At 38.7% G+C, this 14780-nt stretch overlaps 1 protein-coding gene across 1 annotated transcript; it reads right to left on the bottom strand.

Moving 5' to 3' along the window:
• Positions 1-6612: 6612 nt before the first annotated feature.
• LOC119610077 lies at positions 6613-7020 on the bottom strand. Its single transcript, XM_037965173.1, has one exon. It carries the CDS (start codon positions 7018-7020, stop codon positions 6613-6615), a length of 408 nt encoding a protein of 135 aa, XP_037821101.1.
• Positions 7021-14780: the final 7760 nt, after the last annotated feature.

Raw genomic sequence — 14780 nt, 5'->3', positions numbered from 1 at the left:
TTGGGTCTTCCATGTTGAATAGTTAGACCCAGCAAATATTGGAATTTTACTTGAATATTATATTCCCCGCGGACCAAAAAACTGGAAAAAACAAATATGGAAAATAAAAATAAAAAGATCAAAGTTACGGTGCAGGGCCTAAATAACCCAGTACCGGCGGCAAGTATTGATCCACTCGCGAGTCACGTGTCGTCGTCATCCTGCAATCGTGAGCAAAATACTACTACGGAGGTGGGTACCTTGGCCTCCGTGGCGGACAATGCGTCAAGTGTACAGCATGCCACTGGCAAAAATATAGGGGTGAAAGAGAAGGATGTACTCGGAGAGAGTTCTAAGCTACCTCAGCCTTTAAATATAGGTGAGGGTTCCGACTCTGAATCCTCAGATGATAATAATAATACCATTATAGCAAATCCCAAAAAGGATGAAGTAGAGCAAATGGTGAAAGAGGTGAGTGATAGCATAGCTAAACTACCTATTACTAAGAAAAGACTTTCTGGAGCACAGAGGAGGAAGTTCATGAATACATAGTTAGTCAATCCCACGACACTCCAAAGGAAAAATCGGACTCTCTCACAAGATCTGAGGCAAAAAGGATCAGGTCTCCCGAGGAGTTGACAACTGAGAATAAACCTAAGATGAAAAAGAGCTCCCCGTCTTCTAATACACAGTCGAAGCCAAGCCATACTTCACTCAAAGGAATCTCAAGTGAGAATCATGTGAGTAAGGGTGACAACGCCAAGCCAGATATTCCGAAGACGAACACGTCGGCGAACTCAACCTCGAAGGTAAGGGAATCTCAAAAGAAGCCCCGAAAAACGAGGAAGGAGAAGCTAGACGGAGGAAAAGAGCCGCCATCTTACGCCAAAGTTGCCAGAAGTAGGCACCGGGACGATCTCTGCTATGCAGTTTACGATGCCGGTATTCCGACAGGCAAAATTCCAATAGACCAACAGAGTAAAATAGAAGACCTGGTCAACAATAAGATAGTGGACCACGCAATCGCTTCAAAGGGCAAACAACCAATAGAGAGCGAGAGCTGCGAGTTCAGCATGGGCGTGATGTTGATGAGGTTGGCATCTCACCAATGTGTTAGCACCCTAAAGGACTTGGTGGAAAGTATCCCTCCTCCCTGGGACGGCGCTAGGCTGGAACTGGCAAGGAAGAGCGAGTTTCCGGTGCTCTTAAAGTCCACTGTCTACATAAAAGGATGGGACAGTAAAATCGGATGTCTTTTACAGGAAAGAAGAACCTGAGGGAACTTTATTTTTAATAGGTATCGACAAGAAATCCATGGCTAGTCTTGCCAAGAATAAAGGTAGGGCTTACTTCGCCTCTAAAGCTGTCATATTCAAAATTGGGAAGGTGCCGATTGGAAGGGCTGTTACAACAAGCCTCGTAAAGGACACTAAAAAACCTAAGATCACAGCATCAGTATCCACTATTGATAACGTTGAGGAGTCAAATCCTAAAATCGAGGAATTTACCATTAACTCGCCAGAAGAAAGTGTAGTTGCCCTTTCCAAAATTGGGAATGCGCCGATTAAAAGGGCTGTCAAAACCGGCCCCGACAAGGACACTAAAACACCTAAGACAGTACCCAAAGCATCATTAGCAAGTACTGGCAATGTTGAGGAGTCAAATCCTAAAAGCGAGGAGGAAATCACTCACCCGCCAGAAGACAGAACAGCAGTGCTCTCCAGAATTGGGAATGTGTCTATTAAAAATACTGCTTTCCTATGCCTGATAAGGACACCGCAGAACCATCAACAGTACCCACTGCATTAATAGCCACTTCAGGCTATCCGGAGGAGTCAAATCCAAAGAGCGAGGAGGTCACCACCAACTCGCTGGAAGACAGTTTAATGGATGAAAATGATTGAGGTTATCCAAATAAACCTCCATCGGAGCGAGACAGCTACCAACGCTCTGATGGCTAAAATTATCACAGGTAAAATACATATAGCTTTAATCCAGGAACCTTGGACGATTCGCAACAAGGTTTCTGGATTAAATCATGTAAATTTCCAACTTTTCTACGCTGATACAGGATCTCGCCCGAGAACATGTATCTTATGTCACAAGAACTTATGTTTTCTCCTCTCAACAGGATTATCAACATTGGATGCAACGGTGCTGAAGCAAGGTCGTGGCAACATATTCCTTGCATCTGTTTACCTGCCTTTCGATTCTCCGACACTACCATCAAAGTCGGATCTGATGAAACTGGTTGAAGAGGCACAAAGAAAAAATAAGAAAATTGTAATAGGTTGTGATGCCAACTCGCACCATGTAGCTTGGGGTAGTACAAACACCAATCGCAGGGGACAATCCCTCATGGATTTCCTTAATACTAAAGACTTGATAACATTGAACTTAGGTAATAAGGCTACCTTCGTCAATAGAATCAGAGAAGAAGTATTAGATATAACTATATGTTCAGAAGAGCTTATAAACGAAATTCAGGATTGGAGAGTTTCGGACGAGCACTCCTTTTCTGATCATCGGTACATAAGATTCAAAATACTAAGGCCACCACCAAAGCCGAAAAAGTTTCGGAATAAGTCTAAAACTAATTGGACAATGTTCGGGACCTTACTAAAGAACCGTTTAGGTCAGGACACTTTTCAAAGTCGAAATAAAGAGGATATAGATGCCAAAGTGGAAACGTTCACAAATGCCCTGGTTGAATCGTTTGAGGACAGCTGCCCTCTGCGAGAGCGGAGATCTGCCCAGGAAAAACCCTGGGTAACTGGCGAGATCCGGAACCTTGGGATGACTCTTCGCAAAGTATTTAACCGGGCACGGCGTAAAATACCGCAGTATACTGGGATGAGTATCGTAATAAACTTGGTGAATATAAGAAAATCGTTCGAAAAGCCAAACGAGACTCCTGGAAACTTTTCTGTGAACAGGTAGATAGCGTTAATGACGTATCGAAGATAAAAAATCCTATCCAAAACTCATGTCCAACTGGAATCTATGATCGATGACACGGGCAGGAGGCTTGAGGATATGGAGGAGACAATGAAACTCCTAATGGATTCTCATTTCCCACCCGGTATATCGAATAACATAGATGAACCGATATTGGAGGAAGGGGAGGGTAACACGGAAATAGTTATTACAACTGACATGGTTAAAGGGGCAATCAAGAGCTTTGCTCCCTATAAAGCTGCAGGTCCGGATGGAATTTTCCCGGCACTTTTGCAGATGGAGGCGGGACTGGTTCCGTACATCTGTCGCAGATATTCAGTGCATGCTTAAAATTGGCATATACCCCAGTTAAATGGCAAGATGCAAGGGTAATATTTATACCCAAACCAGGGAAACCTAGCTATGCGACACCTATGTCCTATCGACCGATAAGTCTTATGTCCTTTCTACTTAAAACCTTGGAACGGATAGTCGATAGCATGGTTAAAAGCAGCATACCATACAAAGACCTTAAATATAAGCAGCATGCTTATGTAAAGGGACGATCGGTGGAAACCGCTTTAAACGAAGTTGTCCACTACATAGGTGAATCTTTCGATAGCAAACTGTATACACTGGCGGTATGCATTGACATCGAAGGCGCTTTCAATAACGTGCACACTGATACCCTTATCCAATCCCTAGACCAGTTTTATGTTGACCGGGTGCTCCGTAACTGGATCAACTACATGCTAAGGAACAGATGGATAAGCTGCGAGATGTATGATATAACTATCAGAAAAGAGGTATTTCGCGGTATACCACAGGGTGGCATTTTGTCACCTTTACTCTGGGTTACCACGATTAATAGTCTCCTAAGGACCCTAACTGAGAAAGGACTTAGACCTGTCTGCTATGCAGACGATGTCGTAATACTTTTAAAGGGAAAGAATCCAAATTACTTGTGTAGAAGAGCTGAGGACGCTCTGAATACGGCCTTGAGCTGGGCTCAACCGAGAGGCCTCAATGTTAACCCGGCGAAGACGGAAATCTGTCTTTTCACAAGAAAGACAAAAATTTCTACGTATACTGAACCTTGCTTCCTGGGCAAGAAGATACCGGTGACAGACAAAGTTAAGTACTTAGGTGTAATACTTGACCGGAAATTAAAATGGAGACACCACATAGAGGATAGGATCAACAAGGCACATCGGTGCTGGGCGATATGTAGGAGAACCATAGGCATGAAATGGGGTCTTAGTCCTACAAATGACAAATTGGCTTTATAAAAGTGTAATTAGACCAATTCTAGCTTATGCTTCAATAATCTGGTGGACTGCTTTGGACAAAAAGTGTAATATCAAACTACTACAGGGAGTTCAGCGTACATGCTGCTTGGGTTTAAGTGGTGCCATGTGTACTACTTCAACCAAGCCTCTGGAAACGTTGCTAGATATTCCACCCATTGAAACATATATAAGATATGAGGCGGCGCTTACAGCCGAACGGCTCTTTACTTTAGGCGAGCTGGCCAAAAACGGTTATAGGACACGTCATCAATGTATACTGGACACATTGGAATGTTATACACATTCATCGGACGTGCCTGATCGCATACCAGACACTGAATATGAAACTTTGAAACGCTAATCCCTGATAGAATGTCTTGGTCAAGCGGAACATTAGAGCAAATACCAGTAGGAATCCGTTGCTACACGGATGGCTCGAAATTAGGGGACAAAGTGGGCCTGAGGTTCTATATTGAAGACCCAGAAACAGAAATATACCACCGTTTACCTAATCATAACACAAGCTTCCAGGCAGAAGTACGAGCAATAACGGAATGTGTAAATTGGATTAGAATAAATATGTTTGAAATGCATGAAAGGTGTAGGGGTTTGAGGGGTGTTGTGGTTTTGTTAAGTAAATTTTGTGTTATACATAGGTGGGAATATGTGTAGGTTTGAAATGCGAAAATGAAGGTCTAGGTGTTTGTGTGTTGTGGTTTTGTTAAGTAAATTTTGTGTTATGCATAGGTGGGAGTATGTGTGCGTTTGAAATGTCAAAATGAAGGTCTAGGTGTTTGTGTGTTGTGAGATGAAGTGTATGCTGGGTGTAGAGTGTGTGTGTGATGTTGGACGTCCATCTCTGCATCGCTGAAGGCATATAGTAGCATATAGGCGAAAGTGATTGTCAAAGACCTAAGTCCCCTGTCAAAAACCTAACTGGTGAGAATGTATTAGTAGAAGCACAAAAATAAGCACAGTTGTTCAAAAGATACTAAATAATAAATGTATTTCTGATACGTTATTTTTTGTATGTTATTACTGGGATTTAATATACTAGTGAATGAAAATAATAGTTAATTAATTTATTTCAGAAGATATTTCATCTTAAAACATATTATAAACACGTCTTTTTGTTATTTTTTTCTGCACTAATGGAAAAAGAAAAAAAGTATGTGAAATACTTTTTTCATTTTCAATACGAAAATTAACAACTTTTCTTTTTTCAGTTTTAATTAAAATGAAATGTCAAAGAATAAAAAATATTTTTTTTTCGTTTGTAAAATATAAATTATTTTCTGGGTTTTAAATACTATAAAAGTGTCGCAAAAAATAATAAATATTAAGTTTAATTGATAAGAAAAACTATTAAGTGCTAATATCCTCGCAATTTCGAAAATTTGAAGTTTTATGAGTGCGTTTAGTTCTCTGAAGTGTGTTTTATTCTCTCAGAACTTGTCTGTGTGAAGAGAATAACTAATTTTGTTTGACAACCCCTTAAGTTTCGCCTATATCCCTACTATATGGCTGAAGGTATTATTAAATTTGTGAGTGTAGTGCGTTTTCCATCCATGTGATTTGTTAAAGTGCAATAAAATTATTTGCGATTTTATTAATGCATGCAGTAAAATTTTTGTGGTTTTTAATAGTTGGATGTGGTAATATAATTTTTTTGTAGTTTTTAAGAATTGGTTCACACACTTTGACTTTTGATTATGAGTGCCTAACACAAATGGAAAATTTGTCTCCCTGCTAAAAATTGTTTGTATGTACTTTAAACATTATTACATATGTATATATTACTATAAAAAATAAATACATTGGTGAAATGCAAAAATATTTTTCCTCATAATTATTGTTTGTATGTACTTTTAGCATTATTACATTGCATACATACTTATTATTATACAACATAAATACATTGGGTAAATGCAAAACAATTTTTCCTCATAATTAATCGCAAATAATTGTCTACCTGTTAAACATTTTTTGTATGGACTTTTAACATAACTACATACATATGTATGTATTATACAAAATAAATATATTGGTGTCAATTTTCACTAAAAATAATTTCTTCCCATTCTGCAAGTTTGCAATTTTACAAAAAATAATTTTTCCCTTCTGCAAGTTTGGAATTTTACAATTTTATAAAAAAATATTTACAAAAAATAATTTCTTCTTCATTGAAAACAAACCAAATAAATGTCTGTCATTAAAAAGTGTGCCGGAACCGCTATAAACATACTACTGACATATCTGGTTTGTTGGAATTATTATATTTTTTACCATACTTTGCCTTAAATGCTTCATTTGTAGGAACATCAGAACTTTCTTGCAATTCTAAAAGTCTTGACCTTAGGGTTTTTAATGTTGGGAACTCATTTGTTGTGTTAAAGGCAGCTTTCACTTATTTATAATCACTGGATAATCCGTCTAACAAAATGATGACTTGTAATTCTTCTTCAATTTTGCCATTCATTTCTTCCAATTGCATATAAAGTTCATCAAAATCTTCAATATATTTTGAGATAGTTTGTCCAGCATTCATTTTATGATTCAATAGTTTTCTATATATTTCTGCCTTTTGTCGTTTTGATCGTTTTTCATAAGTTTCTCTTAAGAAATCCCAGATCTGTTCGAAAGATTTCAAATTTCTTACAAGCAATAAAATTTTTGGTGCTAAAGCAATCAGGATATCGGCTCTTGCATCCTGATCCTTTTCAATCCATTGCTCTCTTAAATGTGGTTCAGCTGGAATAGCCAATTCTCCCTTGACTATCTGCAGTAGTCTGCTTTTGTGCAATAAAGCCGGCATTTGGGTCTTCCATGTTGAATAGTTAGACCCAGCAAATATTGGAATTTTACTTGAATATTATATTCCCCGCGGACCAAAAAACTGGAAAAAACAAATATGGAAAATAAAAATAAAAAGATCAAAGTTACGGTGCAGGGCCTAAATAACCCAGTACCGGCGGCAAGTATTGATCCACTCGCGAGTCACGTGTCGTCGTCATCCTGCAATCGTGAGCAAAATACTACTACGGAGGTGGGTACCTTGGCCTCCGTGGCGGACAATGCGTCAAGTGTACAGCATGCCACTGGCAAAAATATAGGGGTGAAAGAGAAGGATGTACTCGGAGAGAGTTCTAAGCTACCTCAGCCTTTAAATATAGGTGAGGGTTCCGACTCTGAATCCTCAGATGATAATAATAATACCATTATAGCAAATCCCAAAAAGGATGAAGTAGAGCAAATGGTGAAAGAGGTGAGTGATAGCATAGCTAAACTACCTATTACTAAGAAAAGACTTTCTGGAGCACAGAGGAGGAAGTTCATGAATACATAGTTAGTCAATCCCACGACACTCCAAAGGAAAAATCGGACTCTCTCACAAGATCTGAGGCAAAAAGGATCAGGTCTCCCGAGGAGTTGACAACTGAGAATAAACCTAAGATGAAAAAGAGCTCCCCGTCTTCTAATACACAGTCGAAGCCAAGCCATACTTCACTCAAAGGAATCTCAAGTGAGAATCATGTGAGTAAGGGTGACAACGCCAAGCCAGATATTCCGAAGACGAACACGTCGGCGAACTCAACCTCGAAGGTAAGGGAATCTCAAAAGAAGCCCCGAAAAACGAGGAAGGAGAAGCTAGACGGAGGAAAAGAGCCGCCATCTTACGCCAAAGTTGCCAGAAGTAGGCACCGGGACGATCTCTGCTATGCAGTTTACGATGCCGGTATTCCGACAGGCAAAATTCCAATAGACCAACAGAGTAAAATAGAAGACCTGGTCAACAATAAGATAGTGGACCACGCAATCGCTTCAAAGGGCAAACAACCAATAGAGAGCGAGAGCTGCGAGTTCAGCATGGGCGTGATGTTGATGAGGTTGGCATCTCACCAATGTGTTAGCACCCTAAAGGACTTGGTGGAAAGTATCCCTCCTCCCTGGGACGGCGCTAGGCTGGAACTGGCAAGGAAGAGCGAGTTTCCGGTGCTCTTAAAGTCCACTGTCTACATAAAAGGATGGGACAGTAAAATCGGATGTCTTTTACAGGAAAGAAGAACCTGAGGGAACTTTATTTTTAATAGGTATCGACAAGAAATCCATGGCTAGTCTTGCCAAGAATAAAGGTAGGGCTTACTTCGCCTCTAAAGCTGTCATATTCAAAATTGGGAAGGTGCCGATTGGAAGGGCTGTTACAACAAGCCTCGTAAAGGACACTAAAAAACCTAAGATCACAGCATCAGTATCCACTATTGATAACGTTGAGGAGTCAAATCCTAAAATCGAGGAATTTACCATTAACTCGCCAGAAGAAAGTGTAGTTGCCCTTTCCAAAATTGGGAATGCGCCGATTAAAAGGGCTGTCAAAACCGGCCCCGTCAAGGACACTAAAACACCTAAGACAGTACCCAAAGCATCATTAGCAAGTACTGGCAATGTTGAGGAGTCAAATCCTCAAAGCGTGGAGGAAATCACTCACCCGCCAGAAGACAGAACAGCAGTGCTCTCCAGAATTGGGAATGTGTCTATTAAAAATACTGCTTTCCTATGCCTGATAAGGACACCGCAGAACCATCAACAGTACCCACTGCATTAATAGCCACTTCAGGCTATCCGGAGGAGTCAAATCCAAAGAGCGAGGAGGTCACCACCAACTCGCTGGAAGACAGTTTAATGGATGAAAATGATTGAGGTTATCCAAATAAACCTCCATCGGAGCGAGACAGCTACCAACGCTCTGATGGCTAAAATTAACACAGGTAAAATACATATAGCTTTAATCCAGGAACCTTGGACGATTCGCAACAAGGTTTCTGGATTAAATCATGTAAATTTCCAACTTTTCTACGCTGATACAGGATCTCGCCCGAGAACATGTATCTTATGTCACAAGAACTTATGTTTTCTCCTCTCAACAGGATTATCAACATTGGATGCAACGGTGCTGAAGCAAGGTCGTGGCAACATATTCCTTGCATCTGTTTACCTGCCTTTCGATTCTCCGACACTACCATCAAAGTCGGATCTGATGAAACTGGTTGAAGAGGCACAAAGAAAAAATAAGAAAATTGTAATAGGTTGTGATGCCAACTCGCACCATGTAGCTTGGGGTAGTACAAACACCAATCGCAGGGGACAATCCCTCATGGATTTCCTTAATACTAAAGACTTGATAACATTGAACTTAGGTAATAAGGCTACCTTCGTCAATAGAATCAGAGAAGAAGTATTAGATATAACTATATGTTCAGAAGAGCTTATAAACGAAATTGAGGATTGGAGAGTTTCGGACGAGCACTCCTTTTCTGATCATCGGTACATAAGATTCAAAATACTAAGGCCACCACCAAAGCCGATAAAGTTTCGGAATAAGTCTAAAACTAATTGGACAATGTTCGGGACCTTACTAAAGAACCGTTTAGGTCAGGACACTTTTCAAAGTCGAAATAAAGAGGATATAGATGCCAAAGTGGAAACGTTCACAAATGCCCTGGTTGAATCGTTTGAGGACAGCTGCCCTCTGCGAGAGCGGAGATCTGCCCAGGAAAAACCCTGGGTAACTGGCGAGATCCGGAACCTTGGGATGACTCTTCGCAAAGTATTTAACCGGGCACGGCGTAAAATACCGCAGTATACTGGGATGAGTATCGTAATAAACTTGGTGAATATAAGAAAATCGTTCGAAAAGCCAAACGAGACTCCTGGAAACTTTTCTGTGAACAGGTAGATAGCGTTAATGACGTATCGAAGATAAAAAATCCTATCCAAAACTCATGTCCAACTGGAATCTATGATCGATGACACGGGCAGGAGGCTTGAGGATATGGAGGAGACAATGAAACTCCTAATGGATTCTCATTTCCCACCCGGTATATCGAATAACATAGATGAACCGATATTGGAGGAAGGGGAGGGTAACACGGAAATAGTTATTACAACTGACATGGTTAAAGGGGCAATCAAGAGCTTTGCTCCCTATAAAGCTGCAGGTCCGGATGGAATTTTCCCGGCACTTTTGCAGATGGAGGCGGGACTGGTTCCGTACATCTGTCGCAGATATTCAGTGCATGCTTAAAATTGGCATATACCCCAGTTAAATGGCAAGATGCAAGGGTAATATTTATACCCAAACCAGGGAAACCTAGCTATGCGACACCTATGTCCTATCGACCGATAAGTCTTATGTCCTTTCTACTTAAAACCTTGGAACGGATAGTCGATAGCATGGTTAAAAGCAGCATACCATACAAAGACCTTAAATATAAGCAGCATGCTTATGTAAAGGGACGATCGGTGGAAACCGCTTTAAACGAAGTTGTCCACTACATAGGTGAATCTTTCGATAGCAAACTGTATACACTGGCGGTATGCATTGACATCGAAGGCGCTTTCAATAACGTGCACACTGATACCCTTATCCAATCCCTATGTTGACCAGGGTGCTCCGTAACTGGATCAACTACATGCTAAGGAACAGATGGATAAGCTGCGAGATGTATGATATAACTATCAGAAAAGAGGTATTTCGCGGTATACCACAGGGTGGCATTTTGTCACCTTTACTCTGGGTTACCACGATTAATAGTCTCCTAAGGACCCTAACTGAGAAAGGACTTAGACCTGTCTGCTATGCAGACGATGTCGTAATACTTTTAAAGGGAAAGAATCCAAATTACTTGTGTAGAAGAGCTGAGGACGCTCTGAATACGGCCTTGAGCTGGGCTCAACCGAGAGGCCTCAATGTTAACCCGGCGAAGACGGAAATCTGTCTTTTCACAAGAAAGACAAAAATTTCTACGTATACTGAACCTTGCTTCCTGGGCAAGAAGATACCGGTGACAGACAAAGTTAAGTACTTAGGTGTAATACTTGACCGGAAATTAAAATGGAGACACCACATAGAGGATAGGATCAACAAGGCACATCGGTGCTGGGCGATATGTAGGAGAACCATAGGCATGAAATGGGGTCTTAGTCCTACAAATGACAAATTGGCTTTATAAAAGTGTAATTAGACCAATTCTAGCTTATGCTTCAATAATCTGGTGGACTGCTTTGGACAAAAAGTGTAATATCAAACTACTACAGGGAGTTCAGCGTACATGCTGCTTGGGTTTAAGTGGTGCCATGTGTACTACTTCAACCAAGCCTCTGGAAACGTTGCTAGATATTCCACCCATTGAAACATATATAAGATATGAGGCGGCGCTTACAGCCGAACGGCTCTTTACTTTAGGCGAGCTGGCCAAAAACGGTTATAGGACACGTCATCAATGTATACTGGACACATTGGAATGTTATACACATTCATCGGACGTGCCTGATCGCATACCAGACACTGAATATGAAACTTTGAAACGCTAATCCCTGATAGAATGTCTTGGTCAAGCGGAACATTAGAGCAAATACCAGTAGGAATCCGTTGCTACACGGATGGCTCGAAATTAGGGGACAAAGTGGGCCTGAGGTTCTATATTGAAGACCCAGAAACAGAAATATACCACCGTTTACCTAATCATAACACAAGCTTCCAGGCAGAAGTACGAGCAATAACGGAATGTGTAAATTGGATTAGAATAAATATGGCGCCCACAGGGCTTAATATATTTACCGACAGCCAGAAGGCAATTAGGGCGATATCAGGCGATAGAACTAAATCTAAGACCGTATTGGATTGTAAGAAAGCTTTAACTGAATACTCTCCCAGAGGTAAGGTTCACATCATATGGGTACCAGGCCACTCGGGAGTAGTCGGCAACGAAAGGGCGAATGTAATAGCTTTAAAGGGAAGGGAGCTAGATGTAGTTAACCTGACAAATGCAAAACCAGTCGACGCAACAAAAGCTGAATTAAAAATAAGGATGAGAGAATCCCATAAGGCCTCTTGGAATAATGAAACGGTGGGTAGAACCACAAAGATTCTATGGGGTGACCCTGATGAGAGCAAGACGAGAAATCTCCTCAAAATGAGCAAGTCTGAGGTTAGTATGATGGTACGTATTCTGAGTGGACACACAGGATTACGTGCACATCTATACAAAATTGGACGTTCGGATTCAGACGAATGTAGAGCATGTGGAGAGGACAGTGAAACTCTGGAGCACTTTCTTTGCCATTGTCAGACATTCGTCGAAGTTAGATCCAAGTATTTTGGAAGTGATGTTATTCCGGAAATAACATTCTTAACCAACACCGATTGGAAGATTCTTAGGAATTACGTCCAGGAAACTGAATTTCTGAAGATGGAAAAATAATACATCAGTGAACAATTTTTTTTTCATGAATTGGAGCACACAACAGGCCCGATAGTGGCCTAGGTGTATTTCTTCGGATTTGATGTAGTATACATCCTCCTATCAACCTAACCTAACTTGCAAATGTTGTTGATGTCATATTTGTAGTCTATTACAATTTCGTTATCCTCTATGATTTCGTTATTTTAATATCCACAGAATCTCTCGACCTGGAGTTCTGGGCCCATAACCTATTAAATTACACGAACACATGTGTTTTATATCAAAGTAATTTATTGAATGAAAAAATAATTTTTTCAATTTGAGTTACATTTCAAATATAACAAACTAATTTATAATTGTTTTTAGTAGAATTAAAACAAGTACATTTGTTAATTCAACAATAATGAAACTTTTATGTTGAATTTTACTTTAATTCCAAAGTTTTTAAGCAGTTTATTGATAAAAAACTAATTTTCTAAATGAGGCTTTATATAGGAGTATAGGTCAAACATGGGCCGATCATCATTAAATTTGGGAAAAGGATGTATTTTTAAATAACAGTTATTTTTTGAGTTTCATTGCGATACAAATGGTTACAAGTCAATTTAAGACGTTTAAGATATTTTTTTAGGGGGGTTTGTATGGGGGCTAGCGTCAAATAAGGGCCGATAATTACGAAAATATGCAGTGTATTTATACTTATATAATTGTGCCATTTTTTTTTAGAGATAATAGTATATTTGACGTAATTATGGCATAAAAAGCCCAAATCGGGAGGTACGGTTGAAAATTGCGGCGTGTACCTTGCGCACAAGGTTTACATGGAAAAACAGCCAGCCGGACAGACGGACGAACGGACATGCCTTAATCGTTAAAAAAAATGATTCTGAATAGATCGGTATACTTTAAGATGGGTGTAGGACAAATATTTTTGTGTGTTACAAACATCAGCACAAACGTATAATACCCTCACCATTATAGTGGTGTAGGGTATAAATATATCTAAATAAATTTAGTGTTTTACGAGAATTTGGCGAGTGCCTTACAACCACTCTCTTAAACATACACAAGTAAACATTGTATTTTTATTTTAATACAATTTTACAACGACGAAAGCAATATATCCCCATATTTTTTGATAGTGAATATTTTGATAAAAATATGAAGGTAGTGTCAATCCTCTCTCACAAAATTTTTTTTGAAGTTTGCTGGTATTTTCTGAAATAAGTAAATATAAAAATATAATACAAGTAAATATAAAAAAAGTGTAATTTATGTGTAATTTACAGAGACAGTAACTATTATAAGTTTTATATAAAACTTAAAATTTAATAATTATTTTTCAAGCAAAAATAGTTTTCCTCATAAGTAGAACTTAATGTTAAGTTTTATTTTTTTGTTCAAAAATAAAACTTATTACTTGATTTTTATTTTTTGTTCAAGAAATAATTATTTTTGAGTTTTATTTTTTTTAATGAAAAATAAAAATCATTTTTAAGTTTTATATTTTTGCTTGAAAAATAAAAGTTATTCTTGAGTTTTATATTATTTTCTTCAAAAATAAAACTTAATATGAAACTATATTCTTACAAATAAATGAAATTTTGATTAAAATGTTATTATAACATTAGAAAGAAGTAGTTGTGTTATATTCAGGCAACCCGAATCTTATATGTATTGTCACCATCTAAACGTATCTAATAAACTTAAAGTGAGTTTGGAAGGAGGTATTAAGAAGATGATTATGTATCGATCTATTCGGAATTCTTTATTACGATTAACTCACTTATTGGATTAACACAGTAACTACTATATTATAATATATCGAAACAATATGTGTATTTGGACGATTTTCGAAAGAGTGCCTTTTATAGAACTTAGGTTATTTATGTACCGAACTCTGCGTTAAACTAACTTTTTCAACTTTTCAAATGAGACCTAATTTTCGCCACAATTGCTGAATAATAAACATATTTATAAGAATTTAAACTTTAAGGACTTTTCAGAATAAATTTCAGTATCCTTGCTTTTCCCGTTTGCACTATACAGTGCATCCAACAGACAGACTTTCGTTTTTGACTACATCGACTTAGAATATTATAAGGACCCAGAATAGTGTCTCACATAAGTTTTCGAATTTGGTTGTACTTTGAAAAGAAACATAATTTGTTATATTGTCTAGAAAGTCCTAAGGTGAATATCGCACTCTGTTAAATTTGAAAAATTTACATTTACATAAATTAATTTAACTTCTTTTTAAAAGTCCGTAAAATTGATTCACAAAAGTATTCGAATTTTTCTTGTATTTCATATTTGACCTTATTTTTGCTTA

This window comes from Lucilia sericata, unplaced genomic scaffold, assembly GCF_015586225.1.
Source record: "Lucilia sericata isolate MDLA Ls3-8-SP2 unplaced genomic scaffold, ASM1558622v1 Contig000027F_arrow, whole genome shotgun sequence".
NCBI classification, from domain to species: domain Eukaryota; kingdom Metazoa; phylum Arthropoda; class Insecta; order Diptera; family Calliphoridae; genus Lucilia; species Lucilia sericata.
This window is presented reverse-complemented; position numbering and strand designations above follow the sequence as displayed.

Bases quoted from the DNA above. Each gene is read 5' to 3' on its own strand.
- LOC119610077 (XM_037965173.1), bottom strand. From the start codon at position 7,020: ATGCCGGCTTTATTGCACAAAAGCAGACTACTGCAGATAGTCAAGGGA.